This window comes from Pygocentrus nattereri, chromosome 3 (assembly GCF_015220715.1).
Source record: "Pygocentrus nattereri isolate fPygNat1 chromosome 3, fPygNat1.pri, whole genome shotgun sequence".
NCBI lineage: Eukaryota > Metazoa > Chordata > Actinopteri > Characiformes > Serrasalmidae > Pygocentrus > Pygocentrus nattereri.
The window spans coordinates 50,854,979-50,874,999 of record NC_051213.1 but is presented as its reverse complement, the minus strand read 5'-3'; the positions used below and the strand labels follow the sequence as shown (position 1 = coordinate 50,874,999).

The following is a 20,021-nucleotide window of genomic DNA, read 5'->3' as shown; positions in this document are numbered from 1 at the left end:
TGACTAAACTTGATTCGGTTTAATGAAGTACTGACTAAACTTGATTCAGTTTAATGAAGTACTGACTAAACTTGATTCAGTTTAATGAAGTACTGACTAAACTTGATTCGGTTTAATGAAGGATTGACCAAACTGATTCAGGTTCATGAAAGATTGGTTAAACTGATTTTACGTTGGATTAAGATTGATTAAACTGAGTTTAATAAGAATGGAGTAAAATTAATTCAGTTTTTTGAAGGATTGACTAAAAATGATTCAGTTTAATGAAAGACTGACTGAAATTGATTCAGTTTAATGAAAGACTGACTGAAATTGATTCAGTTTAGTGAAGGACTGACTGAAATTGATTCAGTTTAGTGAAGGACTGACTGAAATTGATTCAGTTTAGTAAAGGACTGACTGAAATTGATTCAGTTTAGTGAAGGACTGACTGAAATTGATTCAGTTTAGTGAAGGACTGACTGAAATTGATTCAGTTTAGTAAAGGACTGACTGAAATTGATTCAGTTTAGTGAAGGACTGACTGAAATTGATTCAGTTTAGTGAAGGACTGACTGAAATTGATTCAGTTTAGTGAAGGACTGACTGAAATTGATTCAGTTTAGTGAAGGACTGACTGAAATTGATTCAGTTTAGTAAAGGACTGACTGAAATTGATTCAGTTTAGTGAAGGACTGACTGAAATTGATTCAGTTTAGTGAAGGACTGACTGAAATTGATTCAGTTTAGTGAAGTACTGACTAAACTTGATTCGGTTTAATGAAGTACTGACTAAACTTCCATCCATCCATCCATCATCTTCCGCTTCTCCGGGGTTCGGGTCGCGGGGGCAGCATCCTGAGCAATGAAGCCCAGACCTCCCTTTCCCCAGCCACTTCCAGTTTAATGAAGTACTGACTAAACTTGATTCAGTTTAATGAAGTACTGACTAAACTTGATTCAGTTTAATGAAGTACTGACTAAACTTGATTCGGTTTAATGAAGTACTGACTAAACTTGATTCAGTTTAATGAAGTACTGACTAAACTTGATTCAGTTTAATGAAGTACTGACTAAACTTGATTCGGTTTAATGAAGTACTGACTAAACTTGATTCAGTTTAATGAAGTACTGACTAAACTTGATTCGGTTTAATGAAGGATTGACCAAACTGATTCAGGTTCATGAAAGATTGGTTAAACTGATTTTACGTTGGATTAAGATTGATTAAACTGAGTTTAATAAGAATGGAGTAAAATTAATTCAGTTTTTTGAAGGATTGACTAAAAATGATTCAGTTTAATGAAAGACTGACTGAAATTGATTCAGTTTAATGAAAGACTGACTGAAATTGATTCAGTTTAGTGAAGGACTGACTGAAATTGATTCAGTTTAGTGAAGGACTGACTGAAATTGATTCAGTTTAGTGAAGGACTGACTGAAATTGATTCAGTTTAGTAAAGGACTGACTGAAATTGATTCAGTTTAGTGAAGGACTGACTGAAATTGATTCAGTTTAGTGAAGGACTGACTGAAATTGATTCAGTTTAGTGATGTACTGACTAAACTTGATTCGGTTTAATGAAGTACTGACTAAACTTCCATCCATCCATCCATCATCTTCCGCTTCTCCGGGGTTCGGGTCGCGGGGGCAGCATCCTGAGCAATGAAGCCCAGACCTCCCTTTCCCCAGCCACTTCCAGTTTAATGAAGTACTGACTAAACTTGATTCAGTTTAATGAAGTACTGACTAAACTTCATTCAGTTTAATGAAGTACTGACTAAACTTGATTCGGTTTAATGAAGTACTGACTAAACTTGATTCAGCTTAATGAAGTACTGACTAAACTTGATTCAGTTTAATGAAGTACTGACTAAACTTGATTCGGTTTAATGAAGTACTGACTAAACTTGATTCAGTTTAATGAAGTACTGACTAAACTTGATTCGGTTTAATGAAGGATTGACCAAACTGATTCAGGTTCATGAAAGATTGGTTAAACTGATTTTACGTTGGATTAAGATTGATTAAACTGAGTTTAATAAGAATGGAGTAAAATTAATTCAGTTTTTTGAAGGATTGACTAAAAATGATTCAGTTTAATGAAAGACTGACTGAAATTGATTCAGTTTAATGAAAGACTGACTGAAATTGATTCAGTTTAGTGAAGGACTGACTGAAATTGATTCAGTTTAGTGAAGGACTGACTGAAATTGATTCAGTTTAGTGAAGGACTGACTGAAATTGATTCAGTTTAGTGAAGGACTGACTGAAATTGATTCAGTTTAGTGAAGGACTGACTGAAATTGATTCAGTTTAGTGAAGGATTGACTGAAATTGATTCAGTTTAGTGAAGGACTGACTGAAATTGATTCAGTTTAGTGGAGGACTGACTGAAATTGATTCAGTTTAGTGAAGGATTGACTGAAATTGATTCAGTTTAGTGAAGGCTTGACTGAAATTGATTCAGTTTAGTGAAGGATTGACTGAAATTGATTTAGTTTAGTGAAGGATTGACTGAAATTGATTCAGTTTAGTGAAGGCTTGACTGAAATTGATTCAGTTTAGTGAAGGATTGACTGAAATTGATTCAGTTTAGTGAAGGATTGACTGAAATTGATTTAGTTTAGTGAAGGCTTGACTGAAATTGATTCAGTTTAGTGAAGGATTGACTGAAATTGATTCAGTTTAGTGAAGGCTTGACTGAAATTGATTCAGTTTAGTGAAGGATTGACTGAAATTGATTCAGTTTAGTGAAGGATTGACTGAAATTGATTCAGTTTAGTGAAGGCTTGACTGAAATTGATTCAGTTTAGTGAAGGATTGACTGAACTGATTGAACTTCTCTTTTCTTAGCAGCACAAATGAGTCCCTCACTGCTGTATAAATACAGAAGTGCTTTAGCGATGAATCCTTGAACAGTGTTTGTGTTATATATATTATATATTTTCTAGATCGAGGTAAAAGAGGCAGATCCGCGAAGTCACTATAGCCCAGGAGATGTTATTAAGCTGAACGTCGATGTGGGAATACAGAGTAAAGTGAAAGTGGCCTTACTGGCTGTGGACAAAGCCATCTACGCCCTGAACACCCAGAACAAACTCACCCCAAAGCAGGTGCCACACACACCTGGACACCTGGGGGGGGAGGGGGGGGGTGCAATAACATCTTATTAAATGTTTTATATGTTTTTACAGTAATCAGTCAGGAGTAATAATGAGCAGATGATCATACTTGCATATTTGCGCTGCTTCAGAGATATTAATGCAGCTCAGCAGCTCTTCTGTGTTTGAATAAATAAAAACTGAAAACAAAGAAATTTTGGCACGAAGTTTAAACGAAAGCCGATTTTACTGTATGCTTTGATGTATTAGTACAATTGTTACAGTAATATTACAGCAGCTGTACAACAAGTAAACCATGTTTTCCCAGAATTCAAAAAAGGATTCTATGTAAGCCAAAAACACAGTCCTTTTTAAATTCATAATCATAAAGTTTCCCAACATTATGACTTAAAATTACTGTATAGTATCTCATAATTACTATTTACTACCCCATAATGATGAGAAAACTACGTCAAAATGATCACTTATTATGTTACAACAATGATTATATCTAATACTTGTGATTATGAACCATGAGATCTATGATCTCAGAATAATTTAATTGGGCTTAGTAGTACTCACTATCTCATGATTATGATGTGTAGTATCACAATTATGACTTAGTATCTCATAGTTATGAAATACAATCCCATAATTATGATTGATTATCTTATAATTATTGCTTGGTATCTCTTAAATTTGACTTAATGTCTCATAATAACGACTTACTATGTAATGCTGGGGAGTGATGATGAGGCGGCTTGAATACAGGAAACAACAAGGGTTAACAAGACACAGGTGGATAACACAGGTGAGAACAATCAAGGGCGGAGTCAAGAAACAAGGGGGCAAGACAGGGAAGAATCAAAACAAAGAAAGCACATGGACAAGACCAAAATAAAACAAAAGCACATGTACAAGACCAAAATAAAACAGGAGGGGCCAATCGTGACATACTATATCAAAAGTATGAGTTAAAATCTCATAATTATGGCTTAGTATCTCATAAACATGACTTACTATATCATAATTATGACTTAAAGTCTCATAAATACAACTTAGTATCTCATAATAATGCCTTAAAATATCATAATTATGACTTAAAATCTCATAATTATGACTTAGTATCTTGTAATCATTGTAGAGATTGTAAATCTAAATTTTGAGAAACTCAGTGATACTAATGAAATTGTAATTGTGAGGTTGTAAGTAATAATTTTGAGATTGTGAGTCTAAATTATGAGATACTCAGTCATAATCATGATTTTTTAATTGTGAGATTTTAAGTCATAATTGTGAGATTTTATGTCATAATTGTGAGATTTTAAGTCATAATTGCGAGATTTTATGTCATAATTGTGAGATTTTAAGTCATAATTGTGAGAGTTTAAGTCATAATCATGATTTTTTAAGTCATAATGTGAGATTGTAAGTCATAATTGTGAGATTTTAAGTCATAATGTGAGATTTTAAGTCATAATCATGATTTTTTAAGTCATAATGTGAGATTGTAAGTCATAATTGTGAGATTTTAAGTCATAATGTGAGATTATAAGTGACAACTAAGAGAAATTATGACTTAAAACCTCATAATTACAACTTACCATTTATTATGAGATAGTAAGTGATATTTATGAGAAAGGATGCAGTATGAAACTGTAAAGCACGTTTAAAGTGCCGTACTGTCTTCAGATCCTCTGCAGTGTGGGAATGTGGGAATGTCTCCCAGTCGGTCAGTAAGCAGTTCTTCAGTGTAGCACTTCTCTCCTGCAGGTGTTCTCCTCCATGCAGTCGTACGATCTGGGCTGTTCGTATGGAGGTGGAAAGGACACTACTGCGGTCTTCAATGACGCTGGACTGACCTTCATCTCTCACTCAAAAACAGTGAAGTCCCAGATGAGGAAAGGTAAACGAAGGGAAACCTAAACAGCTGAATTTGAATAAAAACTGTAGTTTAGCTTTTTCAGTTTGGCAACAAACCAGTTTCTCTGCAAGCATCTGCAGGTCACTGTACATGTCGTACAATATAGAAAGAATTTCTCTGGTTTTGTCTGTAGGTTTGAGCTGTGACTCAGGTTTCCGCCGGCAGAGACGGGCTATAGATCTACAAAAGGAAATGACCAAGAAGGGTGGGCAGTAAATCCAGTCCTTATTCAAATAGCAAAAATATTATACAATTTCACTCCAATCCTAATTTTACTTTCCCATCATAAATATGTCTTCATATCTCATTCATGGCTAGAGAATGAATATATAAACCAAGTCCTTTCTACAGTTTCTCATTAGACTGAATGAATAACCGGCTCTAAATGTAGGTATTGTGATATAAACCGAGTCCGTTCTACAGTTTCTCATTAGACTGAATGAATAACCGACTCTAAATGTAGGTATTGTGATATAAACCGAGTCCGTTCTACAGTTTCTCATTAGACTGAATGAATAACCGACTCTAAATGTAGGTATTGTGATATAAACCGAGTCCGTTCTACAGTTTCTCATTAGGCTGAATGAATAACCGACTCTAAATGTAGGTATTGTGATATAAACCGAGTCCGTTCTACAGTTTCTCATTAGACTGAATGAATAACCGGCTCTAAATGTAGGTATTGTGATATAAACCGAGTCCGTTCTACAGTTTCTCATTAGGCTGAATGAATAACCGACTCTAAATGTAGGTATTGTGATATAAACCGAGTCCGTTCTACAGTTTCTCATTAGACAGAATGAATAACCGACTCTAAATGTAGGTATTGTGATATAAACCGAGTCCGTTCTACAGTTTCTCATTAGACTGAATGAATAACCGGCTCTAAATGTAGGTATTGTGATATAAACCGAGTCCGTTCTACAGTTTCTCATTAGACTGAATGAATAACCGGCTCTAAATGTAGGTATTGTGATATAAACCGAGTCCGTTCTACAGTTTCTCGTTAGACTGAATGAATAACCGACTCTAAATGTAGGTATTGTGATATAAACCAAGTCCGTTCTACAGTTTCTCATTAGACTGAATGAATAACCGACTCTAAATGTAGGTATTGTGATATAAACCAAGTCCGTTCTACAGTTTCTCATTAGACTGAATGAATAACCGGCTCTAAATGTAGGTATTGTGATATAAACCGAGTCTGTTCTACAGTTTCTCATTAGGCTGAATGAATAACCGCCTCTAAATGTAGGTATTGTGATATAAACCGAGTCTGTTCTACAGTTTCTCATTAGACTGAGTGAATAACCGGCTCTAAATGTAGGTATTGTGATATAAACCGAGTCCGTTCTACAGTTTCTCATTAGACTGAATGAATAACCGGCTCTAAATGTAGGTATTGTGATATAAACCGAGTCCGTTCTACAGTTTCTCATTAGACTGAATGAATAACCGGCTCTAAATGTAGGTATTGTGATATAAACCGAGTCCGTTCTACAGTTTCTCGTTAGACTGAATGAATAACCGGCTCTAAATGTAGGTATTGTGATATAAACCGAGTCCGTTCTACAGTTTCTCATTAGGCTGAATGAATAACCGGCTCTAAATGTAGGTATTGTGATATAAACCGAGTCTGTTCTACAGTTTCTCATTAGGCTGAATGAATAACCGACTCTAAATGTAGGTATTGTGATATAAACCGAGTCTGTTCTACAGTTTCTCATTAGACTGAATGAATAACCGACTCTAAATGTAGGTATTGTGATATAAACCGAGTCCGTTCTACAGTTTCTCATTAGGCTGAATGAATAACCGACTCTAAATGTAGGTATTGTGATATAAACCGAGTCTGTTCTACAGTTTCTCATTAGGCTGAATGAATAACCGACTCTAAATGTAGGTATTGTGATATAAACCGAGTCTGTTCTACAGTTTCTCATTAGGCTGAATGAATAACCGGCTCTAAATGTAGGTATTGTGATATAAACCGAGTCCGTTCTACAGTTTCTCATTAGACTGAATGAATAACCGACTCTAAATGTAGGTATTGTGATATAAACCGAGTCCGTTCTACAGTTTCTCATTAGGCTGAATGAATAACCGGCTCTAAATGTAGGTATTGTGATATAAACCGAGTCCGTTCTACAGTTTCTCATTAGACTGAATGAATAACCGACTCTAAATGTAGGTATTGTGATATAAACCGAGTCCGTTCTACAGTTTCTCATTAGACTGAATGAATAACCGACTCTAAATGTAGGTATTGTGATATAAACCGAGTCCGTTCTACAGTTTCTCATTAGACTGAATGAATAACCGACTCTAAATGTAGGTATTGTGATGTAAACCGAGTCCGTTCTACAGTTTCTCATTAGACTGAATGAATAACCGACTCTAAATGTAGGTATTGTGATATAAACAGAGTCCGTTCTACAGTTTCTCATTAGACTGAATGAATAACCGACTCTAAATGTAGGTATTGTGATATAAACCGAGTCCGTTCTACAGTTTCTCATTAGGCTGAATGAATAACCGGCTCTAAATGTAGGTATTGTGATATAAACCGAGTCCGTTCTACAGTTTCTCATTAGACTGAATGAATAACCGACTCTAAATGTAGGTATTGTGATATAAACCGAGTCCGTTCTACAGTTTCTCATTAGGCTGAATGAATAACCGACTCTAAATGTAGGTATTGTGATATAAACCGAGTCCGTTCTACAGTTTCTCATTAGGCTGAATGAATAACCGACTCTAAATGTAGGTATTGTGATATAAACCGAGTCCGTTCTACAGTTTCTCATTAGACTGAATGAATAACCGACTCTAAATGTAGGTATTGTGATATAAACCGAGTCCGTTCTACAGTTTCTCATTAGACTGAATGAATAACCGACTCTAAATGTAGGTATTGTGATATAAACCGAGTCCGTTCTACAGTTTCTCATTAGACTGAATGAATAACCGACTCTAAATGTAGGTATTGTGATATAAACCGAGTCCGTTCTACAGTTTCTCATTAGACTGAATGAATAACCGACTCTAAATGTAGGTATTGTGATATAAACCGAGTCTGTTCTACAGTTTCTCATTAGACTGAATGAATAACCGGCTCTAAATGTAGGTATTGTGATATAAACCGAGTCCGTTCTACAGTTTCTCATTAGGCTGAATGAATAACCGACTCTAAATGTAGGTATTGTGATATAAACCGAGTCTGTTCTACAGTTTCTCATTAGACTGAATGAATAACCGACTCTAAATGTAGGTATTGTGATATAAACCGAGTCCGTTCTACAGTTTCTCATTAGACTGAATGAATAACCGACTCTAAATGTAGGTATTGAGATATAAACCGAGTCCGTTCTACAGTTTCTCATTAGACTGAATGAATAACCGGCTCTAAATGTAGGTATTGTGATATAAACCGAGTCTGTTCTAAATTGTATGTGTAATTTACATTTGCCTGTTTGTTTTGGTTCATAGGATTTTACTGAACTAGTCCTAGGTTCACTGCTTTAAGTGTATTTGCTTTTTGTTTCTCTTTTATATTCTCACTTTTTTTGCTATCCTGCAGAATCTGAGTTTGAGGACGCAGCGCTGCAGAGGTGCTGCCGTCATGGCCTCACGCTCATCCCCATGCAGCTGACCTGTGAGGAGAGGAAGAAGAGAATAGGCAAGACGGAGAGCCAGGCTTGCGTGGACGCCTTCCTCAAATGCTGCCAGTTCGCTATGATGCTGAGAGAGAAGAAGAGGCAGGAGGACAAACGGAGCGGTCACGGCCGGAGTGGGTATTAGTGACCAAGCCCACGGTCCAGTTGTAGCCAACAATAAGGAAACACACATACAAGGAGAAATTCTTCTTCTTAATGAGAAGCCTGTCTATAGTGTTAGTCTATAGAAGCCCATTCCCCTCAGGCCCACTTTTTCTCTTTTTGGTGTGTGAAAATATTGACTGTGTATCAAAAAAAGATTTTTCTTAAAATATTCAGTTCATCTCTCAAAAAATGACTCATTTTCTCTAAATATTCAATTGTGTATAAAAAATTACTTTTTTCTAAAATGTTTCATTTGTATTTCAAATGTATTTTATTTATTTTTTCAGACTTATTTTCTCAAAATATTCCATTTGTATCTCAAAAAATTTATTTTCTTTGAAAATATTGACTTAATGTCTCATAAATTGACTTTTCTCAAAATATTGACTTAGTCTCTCAAAAAAGACTTAATTTCTTAAAATATTCAATTTGACTCGGTCTCTAAACAAATGGCGCATTTCCTCAACATATTTACTCAGTGTTTCAAAATAATCACTAAACAAAGACTAAATATCTCAAAATATTGATCGATGAATATTGACTTGAGCTTAGTATCTCATAATAATGACTTACTATCCCAAAAATAACTAGTTTGTTTATCCAAATTGAACTAAACTAATTTCAACATGACTTAAAAACATTTTGATATAATATTGAGATGTTGTGATGTTATATGTTAAAATGAGAGACGTTTAAACTCATTTTCACTTAGAAAATCAACAAAACATACAATGTTCAAACTTGTTCATATGACTGTCAGTAAACTGTTCCAGGCGTAAGTAACCTGTATGTTTTGAGAATGCTGGTGAAGGGCTGGTGTAACGGGGGTCTCTGTTTGCCCCCCACAGCTGCTGGTGCTGCTGACTTTGAGGACTTCTTCGATATCGAGATGCAGAGAATCCGCCAGAATTTCCCCCCCAGCTTCGAGTTTAAGGAAATCACTGTGAACGGCAAAGCTGAGTGAGTCCATCTCATTCTGACCAGCTCCACACTCTTAAAGAACACGGGCCGTCAAGGGTTCTCTAGTAAAGGCAATGGTTCCATTTAGAACAGTACGTTCTATCAAGAACTATTGCACGCTTAAATGGTTTGGACCGGTTCATCAGACTGATGCAGAAAATGTTGTAATAGTTTTGGATAGAACCTTTTAGAAAATTGTATATATATAATTTTTTATATTGTTTCAGACACATTATAGCTGCTCCAGACTCCATCACCACCTGGGAGATCCAGGCTATCAGTCTGTCTTCCTTGCATGGTAAGCCTGAGGCCACGCCCACTCACAATCAGTTAAAGGGGAATTTCACCAATTTTTCACATTTTTCTGCATAACTCAGTGTGTGAGGTGTAAACAGAGAGATCCAGAGGGTTTGGTGTGAAACGGTTCAGACGTCTTTACAGTGGTGGTGATGGGAACCAGGCGTCGCCATGACTACAACACAGATATAGACACTTTATTTACCATCCAGAACCACCAGAGAACCTACACGAGTCTTCTGAGCTTATATGGAATGTTGATGATGGAAAACAGTGGAAAATCTGGAATAATGAGTTTTCTTTGGGGACTATTTTGCCGCACAGCGCCCTGCATGTCTCCCTCCACCATGAATGGAGTTGAAGTTCTCTAAACTCTCATAAAACAGCGTCTCAGTCATCAGGCAGTGAATTCAGAACCAGTTCATGTAGGAACTTTCTGTAGGAGCTTTTAGAGGGACGTCTGGTTCCCATCACCACCACTGTGAGGAGCTTTTAGAGGGAGACGTCTGGTTCCCATCACCACCACTGTGAGGAGCTTTTAGAGGGGGACGTCTGGTTCCCATCACCACCACTGTGAGGAGCTTTTAGAGGATCTGTAGCTGAGAGACGAATCAAACCGTGTTTACATGCCGTTTCTACGTTTTTGTGTTAAGTGTGTTTAATGGGTAGCTTGGAGTTAAATGGCCGCTACTGTTATCTAACAACAGTAGAATGACTTTCAACCAATCAGATTGTGCTGTTCGAAATCTGTCTTGCATAATCATTAATATCCTGTTAGCTAGTTTCCTATTGGTCACTCGATAACATAACGAATACTGACCATTTGCAGGTTTCTGTGTGGCCGATCCTCTGGACATTCGCGTCTTTAAGGCGGTGTTTATCGCTCTGAGGCTTCCCTACTCTGTCAAACGCAACGAACAACTGGCCATTGTTGTGGTCATCTACAATTACGGCACAGAAGATAAAGAGGTTTGTTAAAACAGAGGCTGACAAACTCGGTTCAGCTAGATTACAACTTAGAATCTGCAGCTCCCAAATATCCAGAATATCCAGAATGAGGTTCTAATGAAATGACCATCCAGAATGAGGTTCTAATGAAATTACCATCCAGAATGAGGTTCTAATGAAATTACCATCCAGAATGAGGTTCTAATGAAATTACCATCCAGAATGAGGTTCTAATGAAAGAGTGAAGTTCTAATAAATGAACCTGCAGAATGAAGTTCTAATAAATGAACCTGCACAGGTTCTAATAAATGAATATGATCAGCGATTCTAATTGTTTCAACAGCAGCTTGACTTTGTGAATGTTCTTGTCGTGTCCAGCTGGTGGTTCAGATGAAGCCAACAGATGGTCTGTGTTCTCCTGGATCTGAGTCCAGTTCCTCCTCCATCAACATCGTGGTGGGCGCGAAATCCTCAGAGGTGGTCACCTTCTCAGCTGTTCCTCTGAAGGAGGGCGAGATCCCCATCACCGTCCATCTGTACGACCAGGAATTTGACATGGGAGTGGACGCAATTCAGAAAACCCTGCTGGTGCTGGTGAGAAGAGGCGGGGCTTACTTAAAGGAGTAGTTTCTCTTCTGAAGTTCCACCTCAACAAAAACGGACCATCATATTTAACTGCGTCTAAACTGATGATAAATAAATAAATAAATAAATAAAGGTATAAAAATAAAAAGGATGATAAAACATTACGAATAATAAGAGTGGCACATCATACGGGTGTGTTAGCCTCGTCATTAATATCAGCCTTCGAACAGGAATTGCTTCACTGTTTCCTGCTTTATGTTACTGATCTGAAGATGATGACGTAACAATGACGATGCATATCTGATGGATCCACAGCCTCATGGCGTTTTGATTGAATGCAGGCTTGACGTGTCCAGTGTAAATGAAAGCCACGCATTACAGTGATTTTATTGTGGGTAAGGGTGTTATTAGATAAAATCACTGTAACGTGCGACCTCAAGTGGCTTATCCTGTTTATAAAGCTACATAAAATATGATGAAGCACACAAATCATTATTAAAAGTAATTGAGATTTACGTAAAGTATTATTAAAAGTATAATTACTCCGAAGTATGTGTTATTACTTCACCTTTGTCATATTTGAACATATACGCGTATAGAAAGCATTTAATGCAAAGCTGTTTTCTTTTTTAAGTTGTTTTTCAAGTCGTCAAATTACCACTGTGACGTTAATGCTAATTCCCATAAGCGCCTCTATGCGATTTCCATTGTTATTTTAGCACAAAGCTAACGGTGTTGGACATCCCTTTTCCCCCACACTGGGGCTCAGTCTCGAATGGTCCCTGCTTCCTACATAGTGCACTGTGTATGAACTAAAAACACTGCCTCCTGCACCCAAACAGTGATTCTGGATTCAGCCACATCCATACTGGACGTCCTGGATGGTCCGATACAGTAGCCAAAAAAATAAATAGACACATTCTTTTAAAAATACAAGCTTTGTCACCTGGTGGTTGGTTAGTGTAGTGGGTAACACCTCTGCCTTCTACGCTGTAGACTGGGGTTCAATCCCTGACCAGGGTCAACACCCTACACTATACCAGTAAGAGTCCTTGGGCAAGACTCCCAACACCACCTTGGCCTCCCTGTGTAAAATGCTGAAATTGTGAGTCGCTCTGGAGAAGAGCGTCAGCCATAAATGGTGTGCTTTACGCTTCTTGTGCATTCATTAGCTGACGTGACTCTCCTCTGTTTCTGTTTTGTAGACGGAGGGAGTGCAGATGCGAAAGGAGGAAAGTCACCTGATTAATTTGGATGGTGAGCTGTGCTGATGCTCTGTTATCATTTTACCACCACCATACACCATTAAGTGTGAAAATACCTGCAGCAGGCTCACGACAGACTGTGCCATATTACAGACACAAGCAATATCAGCTGTCAGACACAGGGGAGGCCACGATTACACCACAGGGTAAAAGCCCTGAACTCGCCGGCCGTACGCTTCACGGTGACCATCAACCCACTGCAACTAAACCCACTCGCAGACACAGAACACAGTAAACACTCACCACTGAGCTTTAACTGACAAACGACAACATAAACAACACAAAGTGGCCCTTTTCTGGAGGGCGTGCGCCTCCCGTGACCCTCCTGGTGCGCCTGTCGAGCACCTGCATGTAAATAAGCTGCATCTGTTTTAAAAGGTGTAACTGTGTTTTTTTGCCTTTCGCATTTCAGGTCGAAGTGACAAGATCATCTTAATTGATGCCGAGTTTTCAAACATGACGGTTCCCGGCTCGACCACCAACATGTTCGTCAAAGTTGAAGGTGTGGGTCACACCACCGCCTGTTTTCCCTCCCAATCAAACAAACATTATAACTGTATGTGGTTTAAGTGGCCTATACTCCAACATGAACACTTAGACCGGTCAGGCAGAACATTCTGACCACCTCCTCGTTTCTACGCTCACTGTCCACTGTATCAGCTCTACTGACCGTTCAGCTCCCCTCTGTAGTTCTACAGTTACAGACTGTAGTCCATCTGTTTCTCTGATACTCTGTTACCCTGTTCTTCAGTGGTCAGGACTGAGCATAGAAACAAGGAGGTGGTCAGAATGATCTGCCTGACCGGTGTATAATCAGTTAATTTTTGAGTATGGAATTGATTGACTGGTCTGCAGTTTGTCTTCTCACATGTCTCCAGCAGGGGGAGCTTGACAATCTCATGGTGGGCTAAGCCTATCTATACTCCCCCATGATGCTGGACCTGAACTCATGTGATAGCATCTGGACTTCCATCTCTTTATAATAACCTCTTCTTCCTTCCTGTGGAGCAGAAGATGTGTTCAGCACGGCGGCTGCGATGCCCCTCCTGTCACCATCCAAAGTGGAGAGTCTGATTCGGGCTCCTTCTGGTTGCGCAGAGCAGACCATGATCAAGATGTCTCCAACCGCGCTGTCCATCCGCTACCTGGACAACAGCAACCGCTGGCTGGAGCTTTCAGCTGGAACAAGAGACACCGCACTGGAGTACGTGCAGAGAGGTGAGCCCAGGGTCTGTTAGAATAGGGGGCGATACACTACAGGAAGCGTAGGGGGCGATACGGCTTCTACTGTTTCATTTAAAAAGCTCTATAATGTTCATATGATCCACACAGTCGCTCTGACAGACTGTAATACACTACAGGAAGCGTAGGGGGCGATACGGCTTCTACTGTTTCATTTAAAAAGCTCTATAATGTTCATATGATCCACACAGTCGCTCTGACAGACTGTAATACACTACAGGAAGCTTAGGGGGCGATACGGCTTCTACTGTTTCATTTAAAAAGCTCTATAATGTTCATATGATCCACACAGTCGCTCTGACAGACTGTAATACACTACAGGAAGCGTAGGGGGCGATACGGCTTCTACTGCTTCATTTAAAAAGCTCTATAATGTTCATATGATCCACACAGTCGCTCTGACAGACTGTAATACACTACAGGAAGCGTAGGGGGCGATACGGCTTCTACTGTTTCATTTAAAAAGCTCTATAATGTTCATATGATCCACACAGTCGCTCTGACAGACTGTAATACACTACAGGAAGCGTAGGGGGCGATACGGCTTCTACTGTTTCATTTAAAAAGCTCTATAATGTTCATATGATCCACACAGTCGCTCTGACAGACTGTAATACACTACAGGAAGCGTAGGGGGCGATACGGCTTCTACTGTTTCATTTAAAAAGCTCTATAATGTTCATATGATCCACACAGTCGCTCTGACAGACTGTAATACACTACAGGAAGCGTAGGGGGCGATACGGCTTCTACTGTTTCATTTAAAAAGCTCTATAATGTTCATATGATCCACACAGTCGCTCTGACAGACTGTAATACACTACAGGAAGCGTAGGGGGCGATACGGCTTCTACTGTTTCATTTAAAAAGCTCTATAATGTTCATATGATCCACACAGTCGCTCTGACGGACTGTAATACACTACAGGAAGCGTAGGGGGCGATACGGCTTCTACTGTTTCATTTAAAAAGCTCTATAATGTTCATATGATCCACACAGTCGCTCTGACGGACTGTAATACACTACAGGAAGCGTAGGGGGCGATACGGCTTCTACTGTTTCATTTAAAAAGCTCTATAATGTTCATATGATCCACACAGTCGCTCTGACGGACTGTAATACACTACAGGAAGCGTAGGGGGCGATACGGCTTCTACTGTTTCATTTATAAAGCTCTATAATGTTCATATGATCCACACAGTCGCTCTGACGGACTGTAATACACTACAGGAAGCGTAGGGGGCGATACGGCTTCTACTGTTTCATTTAAAAAGCTCTATAATGTTCATATGATCCACACAGTCGCTCTGACGGACTGTAATACACTACAGGAAGCGTAGGGGGCGATACGGCTTCTACTGTTTCATTTAAAAAGCTCTATAATGTTCATATGATCCACACAGTCGCTCTGACAGACTGTAATACACTACAGGAAGCGTAGGGGGCGATACGGCTTCTACTGTTTCATTTAAAAAGCTCTATAATGTTCATATGATCCACACAGTCACTCTGACAGACTGTAATACACTACAGGAAGCGTAGGGGGCGATACGGCTTCTACTGTTTCATTTAAAAAGCTCTATAATGTTCATATGATCCACACAGTCGCTCTGACAGACTGTAATACACTACAGGAAGCGTAGGGGGCGATACGGCTTCTACTGTTTCATTTAAAAAGCTCTATAATGTTCATATGATCCACACAGTCGCTCTGACAGACTGTAATAAACTACAGGAAGCGTAGGGGGCGATACGGCTTCTACTGTTTCATTTAAAAAGCTCTATAATGTTCATATGATCCACACAGTCGCTCTGACAGACTGTAATACACTACAGGAAGCGTAGGGGGCGATACGGCTTCTACTGTTTCATTTAAAAAGCTCTATAATGTTCATATGATCCACACAGTCGCTCTGACAGACTGTAATACACTACAGGAAGCGTAGGGGGCGATACGGCTTCTACTGTTTCATTTAAAAAGCTCTATAATGTTCATATGATCCACACAGTCGCTCTGACAGACTGTAATACACTACAGGAAGCGTAGGGGGCGATACGGCTTCTACTGTTTCATTTAAAAAGCTCTATAACGTTCATATGATCCACACAGTCGCTCTGACAGACTGTAATACACTACAGGAAGGGTAGGGGGCGATACGGCTTCTACTGTTTCATTTAAAAAGCTCTATAACGTTCATATGATCCACACAGTCGCTCTGACAGACTGTAATACACTACAGGAAGCGTAGGGGGCGATACGGCTTCTACTGTTTCATTTAAAAAGCTCTATAACGTTCATATGATCCACACAGTCGCTCTGACAGACTGTAATACACTACAGGAAGCGTAGGGGGCGATACGGCTTCTACTGTTTCATTTAAAAAGCTCTATAATGTTCATATGATCCACACAGTCGCTCTGACAGTCTGTAATACACTACAGGAAGCGTAGGGGGGCGATACGGCTTCTACTGTTTCATTTAAAAAGCTCTATAATGTTCATATGATCCACACAGTCGCTCTGACAGACTGTAATACACTACAGGAAGCGTAGGGGGCGATACGGCTTCTACTGTTTCATTTAAAAAGCTCTATAATGTTCATATGATCCACACAGTCGCTCTGACAGACTGTAATACACTACAGGAAGCGTAGGGGGCGATACGGCTTCTACTGTTTCATTTAAAAAGCTCTATAATGTTCATATGATCCACACAGTCGCTCTGACAGAGTGTAATACACTACAGGAAGCGTAGGGGGCGATACGGCTTCTACTGTTTCATTTAAAAAGCTCTATAATGTTCATATGATCCACACAGTCGCTCTAACAGACTGTAATACACTACAGGAAGCGTAGGGGGCGATACGGCTTCTACTGTTTCATTTAAAAAGCTCTATAATGTTCATATGATCCACACAGTCGCTCTGACAGACTGTAATACACTACAGGAAGCGTAGGGGGCGATACGGCTTCTACTGTTTCATTTATAAAGCTCTATAATGTTCATATGATCCACACAGTCGCTCTGACAGACTGCAATACACTACAGGAAGCGTAGGGGGCGATACGGCTTCTACTGTTTCATTTAAAAAGCTCTATAATGTTCATATGATCCACACAGTCGCTCTGACAGACTGTAATACACTACAGGAAGCGTAGGGGGCGATACGGCTTCTACTGTTTCATTTAAAAAGCTCTATAACGTTCATATGATCCACACAGTCGCTCTGACAGACTGTAATACACTACAGGAAGTGTAGGGGGCGATACGGCTTCTACTGTTTCATTTAAAAAGCTCTATAATGTTCATATGATCCACACAGTCGCTCTGACAGACTGTAATACACTACAGGAAGCGTAGGGGGCGATACGGCTTCTACTGTTTCATTTAAAAAGCTCTATAATGTTCATATGATCCACACAGTCGCTCTGACAGACTGTAATACACTACAGGAAGCGTAGGGGGCGATACGGCTTCTACTGTTTCATTTAAAAAGCTCTATAATGTTCATATGATCCACACAGTCGCTCTGACAGACTGTAATACACTACAGGAAGCGTAGGGGGCGATACGGCTTCTACTGTTTCATTTAAAAAGCTCTATAATGTTCATATGATCCACACGGTCGCTCTGACAGACTGTAATACACTACAGGAAGCGTAGGGGGCGATACGGCTTCTACTGTTTCATTTAAAAAGCTCTATAATGTTCATATGATCCACACAGTCGCTCTGACAGACTGTAATACACTACAGGAAGCGTAGGGGGCGATACGGCTTCTACTGTTTCATTTAAAAAGCTCTATAATGTTCATATGATCCACACAGTCGCTCTGACAGACTGTAATACACTACAGGAAGCGTAGGGGGCGATACGGCTTCTACTGTTTCATTTAAAAAGCTCTATAATGTTCATATGATCCACACAGTCGCTCTGACAGACTGTAATACACTACAGGAAGCGTAGGGGGCGATACGGCTTCTGCTGTTTCATTTAAAAAGCTCTATAATGTTCATATGATCCACACAGTCGCTCTGACAGACTGTAATACACTACAGGAAGCGTAGGGGGCGATACGGCTTCTGCTGTTTCATTTAAAAAGCTCTATAATGTTCATATGATCCACAGTCGCTCTGACAGACTGTAATACACTACAGGAAGCGTAGGGGGCGATACGGCTTCTACTGCTTCATTTAAAAAGCTCTATAATGTTCATATGATCCACACAGTCGCTCTGACAGACTGTAATACACTACAGGAAGCGTAGGGGGCGATACGGCTTCTACTGTTTCATTTAAAAAGCTCTATAATGTTCATATGATCCACACAGTCGCTCTGACAGACTGTAATACACTACAGGAAGCGTAGGGGGCGATACGGCTTCTACTGTTTCATTTAAAAAGCTCTATAATGTTCATATGATCCACACAGTCGCTCTGACAGACTGTAATACACTACAGGAAGCGTAGGGGGCGATACGGCTTCTACTGTTTCATTTAAAAAGCTCTATAACGTTCATATGATCCACACAGTCGCTCTGACAGACTGTAATACACTACAGGAAGCGTAGGGGGCGATACGGCTTCTACTGTTTCATTTAAAAAGCTCTATAACGTTCATATGATCCACACAGTCGCTCTGACAGACTGTAATACACTACAGGAAGCGTAGGGGGCGATACGGCTTCTACTGTTTCATTTAAAAAGCTCTATAATGTTCATATGATCCACACAGTCGCTCTGACAGACTGTAATACACTACAGGAAGCGTAGGGGGCGATACGGCTTCTACTGTTTCATTTAAAAAGCTCTATAATGTTCATATGATCCACACAGTCGCTCTGACAGACTGTAATACACTACAGGAAGCGTAGGGGGCGATACGGCTTCTACTGTTTCATTTAAAAAGCTCTATAATGTTCATATGATCCACACAGTCGCTCTGACAGACTGTAATACACTACAGGAAGCGTAGGGGGCGATACGGCTTCTACTGCTTCATTTAAAAAGCTCTATAATGTTCATATGATCCACACAGTCGCTCTGACAGACTGTAATACACTACAGGAAGCGTAGGGGGCGATACGGCTTCTACTGTTTCATTTAAAAAGCTCTATAATGTTCATATGATCCACAGAGTCGCTCTGACAGACTGTAATACACTACAGGAAGCGTAGGGGGCGATACGGCTTCTACTGTTTCATTTAAAAAGCTCTATAATGTTCATATGATCCACACAGTCGCTCTGACAGACTGTAATACACTACAGGAAGCGTAGGGGGCGATACGGCTTCTACTGTTTCATTTAAAAAGCACTCTTTAAGGTGCTTTTACTTGCTAAGATATCATTTTTTGCATTATAAGCTAACAGAATACCTGTTTTCCAGCCTATGATCGGCTTTTGACCGAGTTTAGAAAGGACGATGGATCGTACGGAGCATGGAGATCGCGCCCCAGCAGCCACTGGTGAGTTACTTGGGCCTTTTAAGCAGGTGATGAGATAACAGCCCTGCCTGGACTCACTGACTCCGTCTTTGCGCTGAGTGATCTTATTCAGAAGGTTGCTTTCTGCAGGCTGACCGCTCTGGTGGTGAAGGTGCTGTCCCTCGTGGCCGAGTGTGAGTTAGTGGCTAATGGCGACCAGCAGATCGTCTCACAGCTGGAAATCCGGCGCCCCGTCAATTATCTTATCAACAACCAAAACAAAGACGGCTCGTTTAGTGACCCTCATCCTGTCATCCACAGAGAAATGCAGGTCAGGAAGTTATCTGATCTTTCCTTCTCATGAAATTAGACTACAGCACAGTGTTGGTTTCACAACAGATTAGATTAGGTCAGGTCAGTTCTAGCCAGATTAAGTTCGGATATGGTTTATTTAGGTCAAATCAGATTAAA

General features: G+C 39.6%; 1 protein-coding gene across 1 annotated transcript in view; it reads left to right on the top strand.

Moving 5' to 3' along the window:
* Positions 1-20,021, top strand: part of c4b (complement 4B (Chido blood group)) — a 50,134-nt gene that overhangs the window by 14,763 nt on the left and 15,350 nt on the right. The window contains exons 14-26 of the mRNA XM_037537252.1: positions 2,935-3,096; positions 4,858-4,990; positions 5,142-5,213; positions 8,589-8,798; positions 9,678-9,789; positions 10,017-10,087; positions 10,916-11,055; positions 11,413-11,628; positions 12,825-12,876; positions 13,297-13,386; positions 13,896-14,102; positions 19,514-19,592; positions 19,701-19,881. Of these exons, the coding sequence (XP_037393149.1) occupies positions 2,935-3,096; positions 4,858-4,990; positions 5,142-5,213; positions 8,589-8,798; positions 9,678-9,789; positions 10,017-10,087; positions 10,916-11,055; positions 11,413-11,628; positions 12,825-12,876; positions 13,297-13,386; positions 13,896-14,102; positions 19,514-19,592; positions 19,701-19,881 (1,725 nt within the window). The remainder of the gene's footprint in view (positions 1-2,934; positions 3,097-4,857; positions 4,991-5,141; positions 5,214-8,588; positions 8,799-9,677; positions 9,790-10,016; positions 10,088-10,915; positions 11,056-11,412; positions 11,629-12,824; positions 12,877-13,296; positions 13,387-13,895; positions 14,103-19,513; positions 19,593-19,700; positions 19,882-20,021) is intronic.